The 20,217-nt window shown below is 40.6% G+C and overlaps 1 protein-coding gene across 6 annotated transcripts in view; it reads left to right on the top strand.

Annotated features, from left to right (window-relative positions):
* Positions 1-20,217, top strand: part of LOC115019661 (neurexin-1a-like) — a 237,272-nt gene that overhangs the window by 204,506 nt on the left and 12,549 nt on the right. For 4 of the 6 annotated variants that reach the window (XM_029449122.1, XM_029449123.1, XM_029449124.1 and 1 more), the window contains one exon: positions 16,370-16,457. In XM_029449122.1, the coding sequence (XP_029304982.1) occupies positions 16,370-16,457 (88 nt within the window). The remainder of the gene's footprint in view (positions 1-16,369; positions 16,458-20,217) is intronic. The other 2 variants (XM_029449125.1, XM_029449128.1) reach the window with 1 other exon arrangement.

Here is a 20,217-nt window from a genome sequence, read left to right as displayed (position 1 = left end):
TGATGAAATCTTGAGACTATGAGATTCTACACTTTGCTTTTACGTGTCAAATATTCTCTGTAGTGGCTTTTTCTGCTGTGTGCTTCCTGCTCTACGCGGGGGAGGTAGCTTGCTGTATGGGCCTGACTGTCATGTCTTAATGAAGTGTCTGCTCCCTGTAGCGGTGCCTGGTCACATCCAATTAAACCGTAATGCACTTGTGTATGCATTCACAAACAATGGACTAGCATCTGTACACATACACCGAGAAGCACTACTTCTTTTGTCTACTGATATGTTTTGGACTATTACTACCTCTGCTTAGTTGATTTATCGCTTGGGAAAATTACTGCTTCCCCCAAGTAAACTTTCTTTGTGCTTATCAGACAAATTTGAAGTATGCAGTACTGTTTCTGCTTTATGTTAATGAGACAATAATATCTTAACATATCACCACTCTAACCGCCGTTTTATGATAGGGTGAGTACCAACCAGAGGATGCTTGCCCTCATTCTTTGTATGAATGAGCTTGTTACCGCTCAATCTGACAGCTGTACAGTGAGTAGGACAATCATTCATAGACACGCCATACATCGATGAAAGTACAACACTCACCAGAAGAGTTCAGTGTCCATCCCGGCTGATCTGCTCCCACAAATGGGCTTTTCGATCTTTGTTATGATAGTGTCTGACATATAAAGCTCAGGATAGACTGACGTGGCCAAAACAAGCTTCTCCTCCATTTTCTACAGTGACGTATAGTTTGTAAAGTTGAGAGATTTTCAACTAGAAGCACTCGGAGTGGCCACACTGAAAAAGCGGAGCGCTCAGGAAAAAGACCCCGTGTGCAGGAATTTTTGTTGAGGCGACCTTACGCTCTCTAATCAATGGTAACAATTGAAATGAGATGCTGATGCTCAAAAAAATACGCTATGTGGACACATGCCCTTAACATGCATGGTTGACCTATGCCATTACTGTGACCTAGCTCTTGGTAATCTGTCTCCATGGTCCTCAACCAAACATTTAAATATGTTTCATTTCTGTGATGGCTCAGTTTTTGTTTAACAAGTTGTAGAAACTCATGTGCGGGATATCACCGTAATGTCTTTAAATACTGAATACATGGAAGCCAAAGCCAATACAACAACATGTTGTGTGTTGCAGCTTTTTGAAGGGCTGGTGGACGAAATTAAGGAAAATGTCAAGCTGCAGAAAGATAGCATTTAACACCAGATGATGCTTAATCAAAACCACTCAAGGATAAGAGATGGCGCCCTATGTAGCTGTTACGCTCCCAGCTAAATAAAAAGACAAAAGCCTGCTATCGGGAAGAGCCATTGAGAGCTCTTGATAGTGATGGATTCTCACCTGCATTGCTCTGTATTATCAACCCTGGCCAGCACACATACAGTATATAAATCTCACAAGCGGTCATAGTGTGAGGCTGCCATCCACCACCAGTGCTGTCTGCAGGAACATCGCCTACATTTCATATTGGCTATGGAGAGACACAAGGACAGAGAACTCTAATAGAAAAAAGAAAACTGTAGCTGTGTTTACTACTACTAGGTCGTCTTCAGACGGGCCCTCCATCGGTGCTTCCAGTCATCCCGATCCTCCATGCATCTGGCTAGCTCGCCAGTATTTTCTGCTCCCGCATCTTTCCTGAGTACATCCACGTATGTTATTGCGGGACGCCCTCGTGATCGGTGCCCGTGTGTTATATAGTGCTATAACATCAGCTTGCCAACATGCCAACATTTACAATGCTTACATACGATGTTTAGAAGGAAATATTCACTAGGTTCACCATTTTAGTTCGGCCTGTTAGCATGCTAACATTTGCTAATTAGCACTAAACACAATATAACCCAGATTGAATGGAATAGGTTTGAAGGTGTTTGGTCACAAACAAAAATATTGGATGGATTGATATTTTATCTGATAATGGTGGCACAATTATTGAAATGGATACTCAATGAACTTTGAATATTTGTAGGAAACCTTCCACCCTATGTAGACATTTCACTCAAAAACAAAAATGTCAACCTCACGGTGGTGTTGGTGTTAGAGGAAAAGTCAGGGGATCAACAATGTCAGGCTACACAGTGTGGTAACCTTAACCGCTGGTACAAACATCCGTGCCAATCCATAAATTAGATGTCAGGTTATTTCTCTGAGTCCAAGGTCATTAGGATTTCTGCTCTAGGGACCTTGAATATTGAATATAACAAAATTCGCTTTTTCAAATGTATAACAAGCATTTTCTTGTATTCAGGCCGATGTGCTATTTCTTAAACACAACAGTAATATCTGACATCTAGCATTTGAATGCATGCCATGTTTCTTTATTACCTCTTTTCCAGAGTGCCATTTCTGTTTTATAGCTTGTTGCTGGTGGAAATTCAAGAAATGCAGATTATAGCCTTTCCCTAGGGAGAATGAAAAGCCACTATGTCACATCATTGCCACCAAATAGCCAATTGGCCCTACTATTTCTGTATCAACCCTAGGTTAGGTGGGTGTAATGGCCGTTCAGGGAAAGTGAGGAACATTCAAAACACATTGTGTGGGACATTTAATTTGCTCTCTCAGCACATGGTTCAGTTCCGGCTCAACTGTCTTGTAGTTTGTCTTGGTCCCTGAGACCAGGGGCAGAAACCTGCCCTCTCTATAATTTACAGGGATAATCGAAGATTTGACATGCTGCACTGCTACACCTTCAGTGCAGTGTTTGGGTACCTTGTCGCCTCCCTCGCTCGCTCTTACAAACACTATAATAAACTTAGTGTCACGGTAATCTTGTGGTGAAAAATCTCCTGCAACTTAGTATCCAATAACTGCTCAATCTGCAGCTTCTCTTCTTTTACAATCATCCATGCACTATGTCTATTTATTGTATCTGGTAATACCTTAAGGCAATGTTCTGATTGTCTTGATAGTGGTAGGGATTATAATTTATTTTACAAGTTAAGGCTCCAATAAGTCTGCACAACCTAGATGTATTAGTAATCCTGCATGCATCAATACTCAGATTTATCTTAGATAATGAGCACTCGTTAGGTAAACGCACACATGCAGTGCAGATTCTGTAATTGTGCTACATAATATGAAGCGTGGATATGAGTTTAAGGATGATTTAGTATTAACCTAATTAGAATTCAGGTCACTTTTTACTGGCACTAGTTATTTTGTAGCTCTTTTACCCTACAAGACATTAAGGACTCGACTCGTTTCCGATATATGTAATTAAAAAGGCGACACCTTGACCAACGTCGTAGTTTTTATGTTCCGTTTTGTTAGGCAAGTGCAATTCTGTTCTGAGACTAAAATGGAAAAAGTGGTGCTAATGCATATTTTCTTTTGCTTGTACCAGCGATGACTTTTAAATGTCAGTATCCTCTAAGTAATTGAGGGGATTCACCTGCAGTAGGAGGTCGACAGCATGGCGTAAAAAGAGAGGCCAACCCCCTCCCTGCCGACTGGCAGCTGCCATTGCAGCTCTCTCTTTACTCCATACCGCCAAACCACGCGGCTGCTTCACTCGCTCCTGAATTAGAAGAAACGGAGGTGGCACATTTATTTTCAAGCTTGTCTTTCTTCTGGGGAAAATACAATACAGCGAAAGAGCAAAAAGTGGCTCCTTACTGGAAGTGTCACACTAATTTGAGAATACCCAGGCTACCCAAACTTTACTGAGAATTAAACTATTAAGGTGCTATACAACAGTTTGCATAGACAAAGGCTTAACAACATCTTACTTCGCAGAGTACCTGTGACTTGTATTTAGTTTCACCTCCTGAGCATTGCTCAAATGTAGGTTCAGGTACTCACCCCCAAAGCAAAATCAGTACCCGTGACAATGGCTACACATTAACTTATGGGTTGTTAAGTTAGTGAGAGTGAGCCTAAATTACTAACTTGCATACATCATACTTCTAGTTGTCTGACCTACTTTGTTATTCTTCAAGATTAGCCATTTAGTTTGTGTCTTGTGTCTGTCTTGTCTAACAGCAACAGTGGTTGTCGGTTTCCTAAAACAAAATATATTTTCTATTTAACCAATGTTATTAAACACATGGAATGTTATTAATAGTTTAGTAAGTTTGTTTTGATTGACAGGTATATATTCAATTTGTCAAAAGGCAATTTTCTCGTCAACTAAGAGAAAAGCGCAAGCATTTAACGAGAAAGCTAGAACTGTGTTCAGAATAGCTGGAAGTTAAGATTAAGGTTTCTGCTCATTTTATTGCAGAATAAAAGGCATAGATTTACTTTGTTTGTTCATTTCATGGCATTAGGAGATGTTCCCATCTGTGTTTGTGCTGGTGTCAGCCATGTACACACTGCTCTGCAACACTGCTGAATTTCCTGATGGGTGGTTGTTTTTTGAAGATGGCTTTTATTGCTTTTTGTTTTTATTGGAAAGTTGTAGAGACAGAGGGAAAAGATACCAGGCTGTTGAAGGGAAGTGGTTTGCAATTTGATGATGGGTAAACGAAATGCGGCCATCACCAACAGATGTGGGAATGACCTACATGAACCCACGTCCTATTACAATTATATTGTCGTTAAAAAAGTAAAATTGTGGTTTTGAAAAGGCCATCATATTAAACTATTCCTCATTTATTTAGTTTTGACTTCTTTCTTTAGTGTATGTGATGAAATAAAGTGAGTTATTTTCTTTATTTAAGTCTAATTTAATGTAAAACAAAATGTGGAACAATCGAGAATCAAAGCGCTTCTCTGAAGAATTACTGACCAGAGCTTCTTTCAAAATCACCTTGAAGATCTGCTGGCCCTTACTTTACATTATTTTGTTCTTCTTCCCTCTAGTCTCCTTTTTTATTTGTATTCAAAGGAATTGCTTTCCTCAACTCAGATCCTATTGTAAGATGAAAACCAGACACTTTCTTTCTCATTTCTACCTTTCTGTGCTAACCAATTAAAAAACGGTCACATGCTCAGCAAACTGAGAGGTTACTAAGGAAACACACAATGTTCCACAATAAAAGGGAGAAGGATTCCGTCATGTTGAATGAGTCTTATTTCATTCAGGATAGTAAACCTAACTGTCTCGTGGACTTAGAGACATACTGCAGTGTTTAGCCTGAGTGTCAGAGCCCTGTGTGGTTGTGGTGCCTTCAATTATTCACAGAAAGAAAACATCCTCGGGATAAGATTTCCTCTGCAATGCAGATGTATTCCATTGACTATCATGATGCTAAGATACTATAAGTTTGAGAGAGAAAAAAGAGCAATGGCTATCAAATGGCTCGCTTCACTGACAGGTGCTTTATTGATTTTTCTGGTTGTATTATATTAATTGTCATATATTCTCTTTTGAAAAGGCCTGGTGTCACCAGCTATCCAAGCTGAAGAAGCGTGGAAACCAGAGTGGATCATTTGGTGGCTGCATGTGTAACAATCAGACGAGAGCAGAAACAGGTTGAATTGTGAAGTGGAGCCGGTCGGGTCTCCTGTGCAGCTGACCTCCCCACCGTGCCCCTGAAGTGAGGTGTGTGTTGTTGAAGGTGGTCCTGGTGTGTGCTGCCCTGGGCCCCGGTCATGGGTTTATGCCCACCCAGTGCTGACAGATGGCAAAGGATCTAACGCCGTAGACCCGGAGTGGCCCCAGGCCCGCGGCGTTCACTCCCAGCGACAGACCATATCCATCATCTCAGCCTCACCGGGGGCCATTATGGAAGCTGCCCTTCAACATAGTGTTGTACACATACAAAGTCCATGTGACTCGCTGATCCAGTCCACCTTGGCAGGGGTGAACACATTGATGCCAGTGTGTGTTGACATCTGTTCACATGATTTGATGAATGTTTGCATTTTGTTTTGATAGTTGACAGCAGAGACAGGCTTGTCTGCAGCAGGTATGGGATTTTGGACATTAGCCAGCTGGGGCCCAAAGATGCCTTGTCTTCCTTCAGTGCTTTATTTTCAGTTTGCTTGTTTTAAAGGTTTTCTAAAATTGTTTCAGCCAAGTAAATCATACGTACTGCCATTATTAAGATAGTCAACAAAGAAGCTCCTTTGCTTTTGCAGGCTTCACACTGCTGGCAGCATTACAGAGGACTACAGATTGTCCCGCTAAGTCTGTTTGGATGACAAAAAAATGAAACCTACGCAGTGTGAATGTTGTCTCTGTTTTATAAAGTGTTGGAATTGTGCGTGGAGGAGATACTGACACTTTACAGCATATTTTATAGACCATATTGTTGTCCCTTAGGACATTTGCTGTTGTGATTTTAGAAACACAAAATAGTCCTGGGCCAACTGTTGAGCATAAGATACAATTTATACTATTGCATTGCTCCCACCTGCAAGATCAGCTGGTTTATACGTCACATGCATGAACCTGCTCTGTGCTGAGCTCTCTCTTTTTAAAAAACAATTTTCTCAAAAGCTGGTAGAGAATGTCAGGCACAAACTGGATTATGGATATAAAAGCTTCTTTATTTATGGTACAAGCACCACCAGTCAAATTTAATATTTTAGTTCTCACCAAAACAGAAGTCATATTCTTGTTTTATCTTCAGATAAATTCCATAATTTATTCCGTCAGTTGTGGAAAATGTATTTGGTTGCAAAGAACATTAGTAAACTAGAAGACCTTGACTTGCGGAGTGTATATCTATATTCATCCATCTCATTTTCTGTATCTAGAGTTTCATAACAGCGTGGTAATTGAGTCTACAGCTACTAAGAGCCTTAGATCAAGATCATACTGTACACATATCAAGATGGCAAGTTCTGTTCAGCCATCTTGATCTGATGTTGGAACACCACATCTAGTACTATAAAGGCGAGTTTAGGGATGGAAGGGAGTATAATGTAAAGTAACGTCATTACCGCAGATGAAATTAAGCTAAAGCAAATTCCAGGAGGTACAGAAATGAAATAAAGGCATCCGCAAGCCAGCAAATGAAGCCTGTTAGTTTGTTAGGCTAGTGGACAAGAGAAAGAGAGTAATGGACAAATGGCCTTGGGAAAGGAATTTAACTCAATCAACGAGTGCTTACAGTTTAAATCTAAATTTATTTAAATGACTATTTTGACATTTTGGGAAATATTTCCTTCTTTGCCAAGAGTTACATGTTCAGTTCATGTCTGTACGATAAATATGAAGCTACAGCCAGTTAGCTTAGCACAAAGCCTGTAAACAGGTGGAAACGGCTAGCCTGGCTCTGATCAAAGTCTGCCTACCAGCACCTCTATAGCTCACTAATTAACACATTTTCTTGTTTCTTTAATCAGTGTAAAAGCCCAAGTGTAAAAAGGACATGCAGTGTTACAGGGGATTCTAGGGTTGCCAGACAACCAGTAGAGACTCCAAGAAGCGTTTTCTGTACGGATTAAACCCACAAGATAAAATGTGTTAATTAGTGAGCTTTAGAAGTGCTGGTAGGTGGATTGTGTTACCTTCGAACAGAGCCAGGCTAGTTCCCCCCTGTTTTCAGTCTTTGTGCTAAGTAAAGCATATTGGCTGCTGGCTGTAGCTTTATATTTAGCATAGGGAAAGTCCTATCAATGTTCTCCTGTAATTCTTTGCAGGAAAGCAAATAAGGATATTATCACAATATATTGATTTATTAAAGCTAAATAAGATTAAATAAATATGAAATCATCTTTTTGCAATTCCAAAGCTTAATGAGGAGTCAAAATAACAGTATCTACAAATAGTTAATAGCAGGTCCAGCCAAATTCATGTAGCACTCTGGCATTACAACACTGCCACAGGGATGCACTAGTGATGAAAAATCTATTTAGCTTGAGAGACTCCATAAATGCTGCCAATTTAGGCTTTCCAATATTGAGATTTGTTTTCATGATTAACACCCTGATTTGTATGTGTCATTTCTTTTTTGACTACTGAATGAGAGCTTTGCTTTTTAGTTTCTAGCACTCGGCCCTTTGTGAACGACACATCCAGACCTGCAGCACATGAATCTGATTATGATGACAGTGTGGGAGGTGCAGGCGACCTGGTCTGCTGTTGTAGGGCAAAGCCTCTCTTCCTCCTGCCTCTTGTCATGTTTTTGCAAATGTTACACATGGGAATTAGGCCCCCGCACATTCATCCCAGCAGTGATGGCATCTATATTAGGATGACAAATTTGTTCCTGTCACCTGACGAGGGACTGGGACTGCATGTCAAGACGCAGGTAAAGTCAGGAAGACAGTGATTTGTAGCCAAGCTCCATATTTCTTCCTTTCCCGCTCTCTCTTTCTCAAAACACACACCAACACATGCTTAGGTTTGTCATCTATTTTTAGATTTTGAGGGGAAAGGAACAAGAAAATGAAGAATTACATAGTCACTTTGGTTCGAACCGGACAATTTCCCCCAAAATGACAAGTGTTTGTATGTTAGCATTTAGATAGAAAGCGCCATGATTACAAACCATTCTCTGGTAATTGTTATTCCTCCCTCACTCCCTAGCTTATCCTTAGTGTATGATATTCCTCCAGGGCAGTTCTCTGCTCTCAGGCCAGATTACTACCAAGGCGAGCTACAGACGCGCACAGAGCTCAAGATTCGATTTCAGATAACGAAAATATCAGGGCATCCAGAGGGGAGAATGCTTCAATGCAGACAGATTTCATTTATCTGAGAAGTGTGAAAGCAAGGATAAGGGGGAGGGACAAAGTCGACCATGTAATATACTTCTATGGAGCAGTGTTTATGCATAGGCAAGAGAGAGGAGAAATGAGAGAACAAGAGGGGGGAGCGTAGGAGGTAGATGGAGGCAGATAGTGTTATGAATTTCATATTAAGATTTTATCATTTAGAGCATGTAGCTAACAGAAGGCATCCAGCCTTCTCCTGTGTAATCTGCTTGAAGCTGTATCCTACATGGCAGCCGCTCTATGTGTACTCTTTCTGCACCGTTAGGTGACTACAGGCACTATTCCATATTGTGTGCACATTATTGATATGTACTATGTTATAAATATTAAGCACCCTGCTTAATTAGAAATCAAAATATCAACATTTGTTGCACAGAATGTCTCGAGTCTGGATGGAGTTCAATGAGGGGATGAATTAGGCACCAGTCACACATGGTTCACTCTGAGTCAGTGACTGACATGGTGATAGTGTGAAGCAGACACTGACTGGGAAATGGACTGTGTGTCTTCCCACACAGCATGACAACTTTCCCGGTTACCTTGGTGCATGAGCAATATCACACACTGTGCTTAGTGTTGAATTTTCATTAAGGCCACGCGGATGACTGTTCCTGGAAAATAAGTTGAACGTGGTCCTGAGGGGGACTCTGGGAACATCTACAAAGCAGCACAGCAGTGCCTTGAAGCAGCCACATTAAAAGGAGTCCTCACACAGCAGTGTTCTCAGGTCCCAGAGAGGGGTCGTGTTTAATGAGGGCACAGGCATGTGTACATTTTAAAGCAGCTCTGTATTTATCTCATATCCATATTTTCTTGTACAGTACACCTTTGCACTCCAATATTACCCCCTACCTGTTCCTTTGTATCGCTGTCTCAATTGTAGCCTTTCATTTTACACAGCAGTAGCTTATCTGGGCCTTTGCACCAAGCTAGCAATTTACGTGCCAGTACTCCCTCATTCTAAAGCCTTATTATTTTTAATGTATGCATTCCTTTGACTTTACTCCCACAAAGACAAAATCACATGCACATACACATTAACAAACAACTGTTTCTGGACAGATTGAATGCACCACACTTGATTAATTAATTCATTAAATGTCATTACCAGTCGGCTTAGGCATGTGTGTTTTTCTGTGTGAAACTATGCTTGTATGTTTCCACTCGGCGAGCAGTGGGTGTACCAGTTGTGTAAAGCTGCCCCACAGCACCTTGTTAGACTGTCTGGGGTGCAATGACTTAAGCCTTGAGGATTATGTATGGAAAGACAGTACCCGGGGAGGAGATGGAGAGCCTCCGACCATTCTTTTTTTAATGACACTCTGATACTCTGCCTGAGGTCCAGTTACAGCAACAGCTGCTACGTTTTAAATAAAGCAAAGCCTTTCTCCCAAAAGGGATGGTGTCTCATAACTTAGCAAGTGTAAACAGATGTCCACCATGACCGGTTTTACATTATGGCATACGCAAGCAGTCAAAACTGAGAGAAGAAGATACCAATTACTCTGAGTTAATTACCTTTGAGAAATGCCAGCATCATTTTTCCATGATTTCTCAGGTGCTCTGAAGAACAGCACTGCTTATAGAATGCACTCGGTGGTCTGCTCATGTGCCTCGGGGACACTGTGAACAATAAAAGCAGTTATGTGACCCTTATGTTTTGATGTTCCTTAGATTAAAGTTGTTGAAGTCATACAAAGACTGTTTCATTGGTAAGAGAACGGTTTAGTTCATCATAAATTGATGACGATGTAGTATAATTTCAATTCTTTAAAATACACTGACAAGCAATTTCTTAGTAGTTTATGAAAGCTGTTGATCTAAACTGTGCCTAGTATTTTTCAAAATGTTATCTTTTTAGTTATATCTTTTTGTATTTATCTTCACCATTTAGTAATAAGGGCACAAAATATTAACTTTGAAACAGGTCGAACTGGGTGATGCTTTTTTTTAAATACTGAACAGAAGTGCCGAATTACAATCGTATATTGTTTGAAGACTTTGCTATTATGACAAAACGGTATTTTGTATAAGCGCAGCGATCCCGATAACAGTAACACACCTTGCTCAGTAAAACACTCTGTTGACAATACTTCATTAACATCTCAATGATTCATTTCCTGGGGAAAATAATGAAGCACCTGGTGTTACCTCTTTTGCATATATTTTAGTTTTTTCTATTGACTGATGTTTGTTTTTGGCAGTGCCTGTTTTGAAGCTTTGTTGATCCATTTGCTGAGAATTGCATAATCTGATGTAAATCCTCTTCAGCGAGGACACAGCGGAGAATATCTCCATTTTTACCCTTCTGGTTGTTCCCCATTGTTCAGCACTCACTCTACTGAGTCGTGCCACCATGAAGCCTCACATCAGAGCTTTTCTTTAATTGTTAAAAATGCTCTGAGAATCATGATGTCTTGGATAATATAACTTTTGAACATGATAAGCATGTTATATATAAATCCATCATTTTACGCAGCTGAGCTGTGATAGCGATAATGTCATTCCATTGTCTTCCTGCCTTGCTGAAGTCTGTGTCTGTGTGAGTCCATGATGTTGACAGCTTGGCAGACCAGCAGTAGGAAGACTGTGGGCGAAGGCCAGGCAACACACTGATCTGAACTCACAATCTTAGACGCCTTCATTATTCAGTTGGAATCTATTGAGCATCTGGGACTAAATTATTCATCAACATCGACCTAGTTCCAGGGTGCTAAGTTAGATACTTGGATGTCATCAGGCGTTCTGATAAGAGCTGCTGCTGCTGCAGTGTGATAGCTGCCATGGGTAAATTCATCCCGTGTCTAACCATGAGCCATTTCTATCTGCCATCCAATCGCCTCCCTCTCACTCTCACTGGAACACTAATGATGTGTTGCTGCAAGAGTGAAGCTTAGGACAACAAACTCCTCCCAATTAGTCTGTGTAGACTACAACTCTGGTCAGATCTGGACACTAGCTGGCCACTATAGCTGTAAATCTGTGCCAGCATGAGAAATAATGGCGCAAAGTTCGAGCAGGAACATATACAGAATACTGATTCCTCTGCTTTTAGGGTCATTTGGAGCTTTGACTTTAAGGGCCGGTGCCAATTATAGACAAGACATTTCCGCTGTAGTATTGGCTTAAAATGGAGCCCTGAGTGTAACCTTGATACGATTTATCCGGGATTATCATGATATAATGGGAAAAAAGAAACATAAGGACAATACCAGGAACAATACGAACAATCTTGTAGCAGTTAGTGATTTTCCTGACATTGAACTGCCCTCGTGACAAAAAGAAAAAAGTAAAAAAGGAAGCAAAATCAATTTTTTCTATACAACACAAAATAAAAATGTTTTCAATAGATGTTCTGAGCATCATAAATGGTGGAGTAATACCCTTGGTACTATAAGGGGCTAATTATTTTCCTTGATATTTCAGCAAATACACTTCATCTGTAAGTGAAATACACATAAATACACTATCAGTGGTTTCTTCCTTGTATGGTCTTGTCTGAAAATAGTGACAGCCCATTGGGAACAGCTATTCAGTGGGACACTTGCATCTAATGGAGTATGAGCGTATGGGTCGGGGAAATTAAGTATCAGACGTAGTGAGACAAAGATCAGAAGTTGTAAGTCAAAGTTGGCAGGTTTGCATGCAGTTTAGCAGGCAGAAAGCATTTGTTTGTGTTGTGGTTATGTGAAGCTGGGCCTTTTATTTTTCAATCAACCTGTAATTTGCCGGCTGATCACAGCACAGCATGTTTTGGCATTCTGAAAAAGTATTGGCATTTACACCAGATCTTAATGAGCAACACATTACAGACATTGAGTTAAAACATCCTTTTTTATTTTATTATTGTCACCAATCAGCAATATAACAAGGGAGAAAGCTTTGCAAAGCAAGAGCTTATATTGGACAAAAACAGGGTTTACTAAGGGAAAGAAAACAGAAAAGCAGAAAGGCAAAAGAAAACGGCGAGCATCCTCAGTGGAATACATTACCGGGACAGCAGAGGCATGCTTTGGATAAACCCTTCAGATGCCTTCAGTGTCCTCCTGACTTTCAGCTCGTCTCCAAAGAGACATGGTGTGTGCCAGAGAGCATTCATCAAATTAGACCAGAGAGAAAACAATGTGAAAACCCACGGCTCTCTGCAGAGACATGCCGACAGGTTATTACAGAGAAGGTGTCTCTTGCTCTCGAGCACCGGGTTAGCAACACACAGCATCACCAACGAAGAGCAGCCCGCCCTCTTCTTCCTGCCAGGATTAAGAGGGGAAAACATGCTTTTAGGGGAGAAGGGTGCAAATGTAATGCCTTGTAGTAAATCCACCTTCTCCATACGGTAGTTATTAGGGATTGGCATTGGACGCTGTGTAGTCGAGCATTAGCGGGGAACAGATGCGTGTTTGGAAGGTTGTAGATAACATGGTGTCCAGAAGAATGACACTGCTGACTAAGCTTTAGCGAGCAGGCACGCAGACCACGGCTTGGCCTGGACAACTCATTAAGGAGGACCACTATCAATCGTCAGAGATCGAAAACCAGCATGACAGTGCTAAAGAAAGCACCGGGGCGCCTTTGGCTGAGTCAGGTTGGAATTTCCTGGTCCACATTCCCTTTGATGGTTCAATCAGTGCACGAGCCAAGGTCAGTCAATTGCTTTACTTAGTTATAAGGTCTACTAAGATTTTTTCTTTTCTTGTCTTTGTATATAAAACTCCCCTGAAAGATAAAGTATTTGAAATGACACTGCACTTGGAAACTATGAACATTTTCATGCATTTTGTATGAACACTAAAAGCAGGTTTTTCTCTACAGTATCTCTTTTTCTTCCATTATTGTGTGTCTCGTACTCCCAACTGTCTCCCCGGGTTTTCTCAGTACATCTCATAGGAGTGTGCTCTCTCGCAGATAAATGAGCTGTGCTTTAAGTTCACCATGGCTTCAGCACTTTACCGCTAGATTAATGATGCTTAGCAAGCCCCAAGCCTTTGCTTTTAGCATTTTAGAAGTACCTTCATAAAATGAACTACAGGTACATCTTGTTTATTCGCTTATCTATTGGAGCGTCTTTCCTGTGGGCATGATGCTCTTGTACGCATCAGTAAACCTGACTCTGCTGAGCTAATGAACCCTCCCGAAAACATACAGTATTTCTGAAAAACTTTAGAAAATAGATGCCATTTAGTTCAGGAAACTTCTTTTTTTTTTACCCAAAAACTATACCACATACATATCCTGTGTTATGTATTCCTTTAGAAAAGATCCCAGTGTCCTTTTCAGACATCCCAGCCAAGCTACCTGTCAGTTTTCATCACAAAAGCTAAATTGCATGGTAAGCTCCTCACATTGAATTGTCACGGGTGAAAAAGAAACCAAGCGTTGGAGGAGGACACCATGAATTGGTAATGTTATTGGATTTCAACCAGGTCATGACCACATCAAAATGTTGACCTACGCACTAATCCTGGCTTGCACACTGATGCCCAGTAACATGCAAATTCATTTTGGCGTTGATTCAGAGGCTTACATCCGCTATAACACAAGATTCATTTAAAAGTATAGCATAGCGTTGATATTTTTGATAAGATCAAGAAAGGATTGGACTTGGAAGTAACTTACGGGCACAAGTGAGCTTTACACAGATCTACACACAGCTTTTGTCCTTGGAGGGTACAATGACATTATTTTATGATGTTATGAAAGTATATATCATTGTTCCCTGTCCCTTATTTGAAAATCTCAATCATGGTCCAGTGACACATTTATTCCGTTTCTTACAGTTATTACAGTTTGTTCATATAATGTACATTTTTAAAGGTCAGACCTTTTTATAAATGATTTTCACCTGTCTTTACAAACAAAAATGAAATTGATGAATCATGGTATTAATTTGCACAGTAATTTCATAAAGGACTGCAAGATTCTTCTGTAGGGAATTAAATAAATATCCATATTCATTATTGCATTTCGCTGTGGTGATGGAGTTGAAGGCCTGACCTGAATGAGCAGACAGAAACGTATAAATATGAACGAGCATACACCTCCACTCAGGTTATTCTATAGGGAGTTAACCTACATCTAGTACACCCACATCACACTGCTTCCTCTTCTCCGCTTGCAAATAAATCTGAAGGACAGAGTTGAAAGGAGAGAGAGGAGGAGAAGGATGTAGCGAGAGTGAATGAGAGCGGTAAGGTAGGAAGAAGAGAGAGGGAGTATTGATTACTTGATTCCCGTACCTCTGCCAGTGAGTGCAGAGTGTCAAGATCTCCCGCCAGGAAAAACAAATCACAAGGCTGAAGTGATGGATGTGGCACTCCAGGATCCGGCGGTTTTGCCATCTGGATGGCCGACACTGTATATCAGCCTCATGCACAGCAAATTAAATATACATTTGGATGGCTTCCCCGGGCCTCACCCAGCACAGATGCACCAAAAACAGCCCTCCGCCACAACTCCCTTAATGGGTTTGATCTATCATTTCCAGGTCTATTATGTAAAGATGATGTTGGTCCCTGTTCAGAATGTCGAAATGATGTTACAGTCACAATAAAATTGCATTATATGCAGCCAAATGGATGTTAGGCAAAATGACATCACCCTTAATTTCCTTAAGATGAGTCAATACTAATCCAACTTGCAGATTTATTTTGATGGACAGTCAAACATCAGTGAAATAATTGCGCAAATTGAATAAAACCCCAACTCTATCTTCCTTTTTCGGGCTCTAATGCATTTCTCACCCCTTTTTAATTTTTTTATTTATTTTACGTTTTATTTTGTTGTTGTCATACACATAGTGCAATAAAGATTATCAAGCATGCATTTGGAGATTTAAAAAAAATGAGTACAAAGAGGATAACTAGAGGTGCGAGGCTAAATATATACAGCAGCAGGTTATTCTGCTTAGCAGCGCTCCATAACCGAAGAATCTAACCCGGTTCTGAAGAGGCTGCCATGCTTAAATGAAATGACCTTTAACGCAGAGCTGATCAAATGGCCTGAAGCAAGACTATAAAAGAACATTGCAGTATAATGTTTTACAGTGTACTTTTTTTCTGGTTTTTTATTTGCCCTTTTCTCATTTTCCAAGAGGCTAAAATGCATTGTGTTTGGCGGGAGAGAAAGTGCGTTGAAAATTGGATTGGTGTAAGTGTGTGGCTGCAGAATAATGAAGCACCTCTGTATATACCTTAATATTGGTTTATTTCAGATGCTCATTTTGTAAGAGAGATGCTGAATTACATTTAAAGAAATTCGATACAACTATTGATTTAACTTTCTATTGCTCTGTCCTTTGTTTTCTAATCTCTTTTTTAAGCTTTCACGACTGCTTGTCCTCTAAATGTCCGAGGTGTTATGTCATGGCTCTTAACAATCCTTTGAAGGGATATGCAAAGCCTCACTGCAGAAAAAATTGAACATGCAAGTTGACAATTGTGCTGTGAACTTTAGCCCCCACTGTTCCTCGATAATCAGATCTAATTTCTTTAAGGATATGGTGTTGCCTGGGAAGCAATGTAGCAGCTGCTCCAGCTCCAGGCAGAGTGTGACCGTGTTGACAGATAAATCCAGCAGCCAAACAGAGTAGCTATCTGGATTCACATCTCATCTGCCCCACTCTCCTTAACCTAACCCTCTGGAAACTCCACCACTGGTAGCTTTGAGTGGGGAGCCATCTTACCACATTGATACAGCTAAGTATTTCATGCCCTCACCACTCCACTGTGTGCCTCTCTCTTTTCAGACAACCGACGACTTGCTGGTGGCATCAGCCGAGTGTCCGAGCGATGATGAGGACATTGATCCCTGTGAGCCGAGCTCAGGTGGGTTAGGTTAGTCATCTTTTTTTATTCTACTTCTCTCTGGGTGTGTCACTGTGTCTCTGTGTGTCATAGTCCACCCCCACCAAGACACTATGCTAACACACACTATTTAAATGAGAAGATTGGAGTTGTATTCAGAGCTTATACGCTTCTCAGAGACAGAGTTGCTCTTCTCTGGCTACCACCGGCTGTATGATAAAGTTCACAGAGTATAGCTTTACTGGTTCCTATATTTCATTGAACAGAAACGTCAAATATAAATGCAGTGAAATGTATTAAAGGCAATGATTTTTCATTTTTTTTAAAGCTGGATAGCCTCAGGCTACAATGGACAATCTGAATTTGGTCAGCTAGGTTAACTTCTTAACAATAATCAATTTAAGCTGTAGTTTAACATTTTGGGAAATCCGCTTGCTTGCTGAGATCGACACAACTCTCAAATATGAAGCTACAACCAGCAGCCTGTTAGCTGAGCTTCACATAAAGACTATAAACAGTCTAACTTAACCTGGTTCTGTACGAAGGTAACACAATGTCACCTCTGAAGCTCACTAATTAAAACATTATTACTTTATAATATTTGACATTATTTACTGAACTTTTGAACAGTGCCAGGCTAGCTGCTCCCACCTGTTTCCAGTCTTTATGCTAAGCTAAGCTAACTAGCTGCTGGTTCCAGAATCATAGTTACTGCACAGACATGATATCAATCCTCTCATGTAGCTCACAGCAAAGAAAAACAGCATAAACACATTTCCCAAAACATTGAACTATTTCTGTATTGCAAACAAATTACAATTACAAATGTCAGTTATTAGCTACTGATGGCTTTCATGACATCGGCTTCCTCTTCTCGTTTTTAATGGATTCTTTGGCTTCCAACCATCGAGATTTAACTCAGACAAAAACAAGTACTTTTGTCAGAACAGCTCAGTCTCTGAGAATGTCATGCATAAACTAAGAGTCCACACTGCTTAAGGTGTTTTGCATGTGCAGTTATTATTACCACGTTTTAATTGTCCACTTATTTTTCTGTCTTCACCTCATGGCATTTGGTAATGCCCAAACTGAGGAGTTCTCATAAATACAGAACAACACACAGTTGTAATAATCAGACACACATAACTCCAACACACAATATCAAGGAGGGTAAACCCAGAGAGGAGTGTGTGAAGGCTGATTTTTACAAAAGTGTGTGGAGGGTCCCCGCTGTTCTACAGTGAGCAGTTGGACTTCCTCCTGTTGTTTCTCATGTACGATTGTTCATAATAGCTGCATGTGACATCCCTTGGAGTTTATGATTGTGGCACATATATCACATATGAAGTGTTTCTTTTTTTAAAACTAGCAAACATATTTTGGTCTACAGTTGTGTGTTCAAGAAAGAGCCCTGATGTATTTAAACAAAACAAAAAGCTCTTGTTTTCCCCCCCCCCCCCCGTAATTATCAGCTTTGCTCTGGCAAATTGCGATTGGAAATCTGTTTGTTCCCTGCAATGCCGCCAAACTTTTAATCTCTTACCTTGCCACACACGGAAGGCAATTAAGTCTAACCCTTGCTCCCGCCTTTGAATAGAAGGATTTTCAAATGCGTTCTGAAGTGATGAGACGCACAGAGAACAATTAAGTCAAGACCCAAGGCCCCCCACTCCATCTAGATGTGCTATCGATCAGTATGTGGTCATAAACCCTCCACTAAATTAATGTCTGCCCCGCAGCAAAGACTATCAACTTTCTAGTCTGTGTTTCTTCCTGTTCCTCTCGCCTTCCACTAGCAAGATTATGCTATTCTACAGTTAATCTATTCCTATAAGTCTCATACTGCACATTAGAGTGATATTCCCATTGGACAGCATCACAATAGGTACTTCCAATGTACATCTGCTAACCTCTGTCACATACCATACACAGGAGAGGGGCCTGCGCACTGATTCACACTAACAGCTTGCATTATGGTATTTTTTGACAAGGGCATCTGCCAAAACATCAGTCGCGAACTGTGTGATGCCCAGGGACACGCACTCCCAGAGCAGAGTATCCCTCTCCTTCTGTGATCACTGAAGGGGATTTGACACCAGAGCTGCAGGCTCCCAGGTTGGCAGCTGTCTAACACTGTATCCTGATTAATATCTACATTCAGAACTATTCACACACTCTGCCAAGCACTCACCACATCTCAGATGCGTTTGCTCTGCTTAAAGAACTGGATCCACTGTCGCTGATAAAGGATCACTCTCTCATATTACTGTTCAGCCAACTCCTTTTAATGACACTAATAACCTATCATTTTTCAAGCAACGCCTTAACAGTCTGTTCTGTCTGGCAACTCAGAAGTAGAGGCCAGATGCGCACACTCTTGATATCTCTTTTGCTCAACCTTGCGCTCGTGCTTCACAACACACGTATACCGTAGGATAATGTTGGTGCATAAGTGATCCCAAGAGGTGAGCTTCAAAGCGGTCTATTATGTGAGCTATCTGTGGCCCAAGGTCATCCTGTGTGTCATCTGGAGACCTACAGCCGTTGAGTGACATCAATCGGGTAAACTTACTTATTGCCATGCTTTATTTCTCTTACCTCTAGAAACCATGGAAAGCCAGTGGTACTATCAGAGCTTATCACCCTGCAGGACTCAGATTAGATCATACTGCAGCAAATTGAATCTTCCCTCTGGTTCAGGAAACCACTGAGGAATACACAGACCCCTGATGCTGCAACACATCTGATCTGTAATTGGAGGCTGGTTTTGGGAAGTGTGCATATACTAAGCAGCAGGGCTGTGACAGCTGAATATCAGTGTGACTACGATTACAAGCATCTATCTTTCTGATGTCTATTGTACAAATTGTGAAGCAAATTAAAAATAATGTGCCAAGTGCTTTAGCTTCCATATGACCTCATCTTTGACTGATTAGTAACAAGAGATATACAATTACTTTGCATAATGACCTAAATCTATCGTGCCTTTTAAGGACATATCTGGTATTAATCCTGACATTTATCTTAAAGTAATCCCGCATTTTCCACGAAAAAAAATGATTGTTCATTCAAAGGCCAGCATGACGTGTTGGCCAATCATCTGGAAAAAATCGCTCAGTTGTGTAGAAATAGCCTGATGAACAGTCCGTGGAGATGGCGGTTGGTGCTGATTTTCAAGTACCAACCTCGGTTTTCATGGTGAAAGTTAATGGAACAGGTTGTTGCCGAGCTGCATGGGGTCAGATGGAACGGATGTTTCTTACCTGCCTGCTAGATTTCAATGGCGTCATGCAGGCCGTTGATTGAGGGCAGCTGCTGCACGGTGACCCATTATCCAAGGTTACACCCTGGAACTGTCTTTTCCTGAGCTCCTGCTCCTGCTCCTAGTCCTGCGTATTTATTCAAATTAGTCCATTTCTAGTCATATTCATATATTTTTATACATGACATTTAATGTAAAAATGTAAATTAAAAAACAATATATACTGTTAATTAAATTTGTATTTTTTATTTTTTCATATCTATTGATAAGTGATCCTTTCTACTCACAGTAATATTGTCAGAGCACTGAGCCTTGTGTCCAAGTGTTTTACTACTGTAGAAATATGCTCAATCACTTTGTGGCAGAGAGTTAGAATAGAAGATTGGTATCTTTCCCACGTCTGCTGTAAATATAAAGCTACCGCAAGCAGCCAGTTAACTTAGTTTAGCATAAACACTGGAAACAACTAGCTTGCCTCTGTCCAACGGCTAAAGAAATCTGTAAATCAGAACCTCTAAAAGCTCACTT

The sequence above is a fragment of the Cottoperca gobio genome, chromosome 15 (genome assembly GCF_900634415.1).
Source record: "Cottoperca gobio chromosome 15, fCotGob3.1, whole genome shotgun sequence".
Lineage (NCBI taxonomy): Eukaryota > Metazoa > Chordata > Actinopteri > Perciformes > Bovichtidae > Cottoperca > Cottoperca gobio.
Note: the sequence above shows the minus strand (reverse complement) of the source record. Positions and strands in the feature narration are given on the sequence as shown.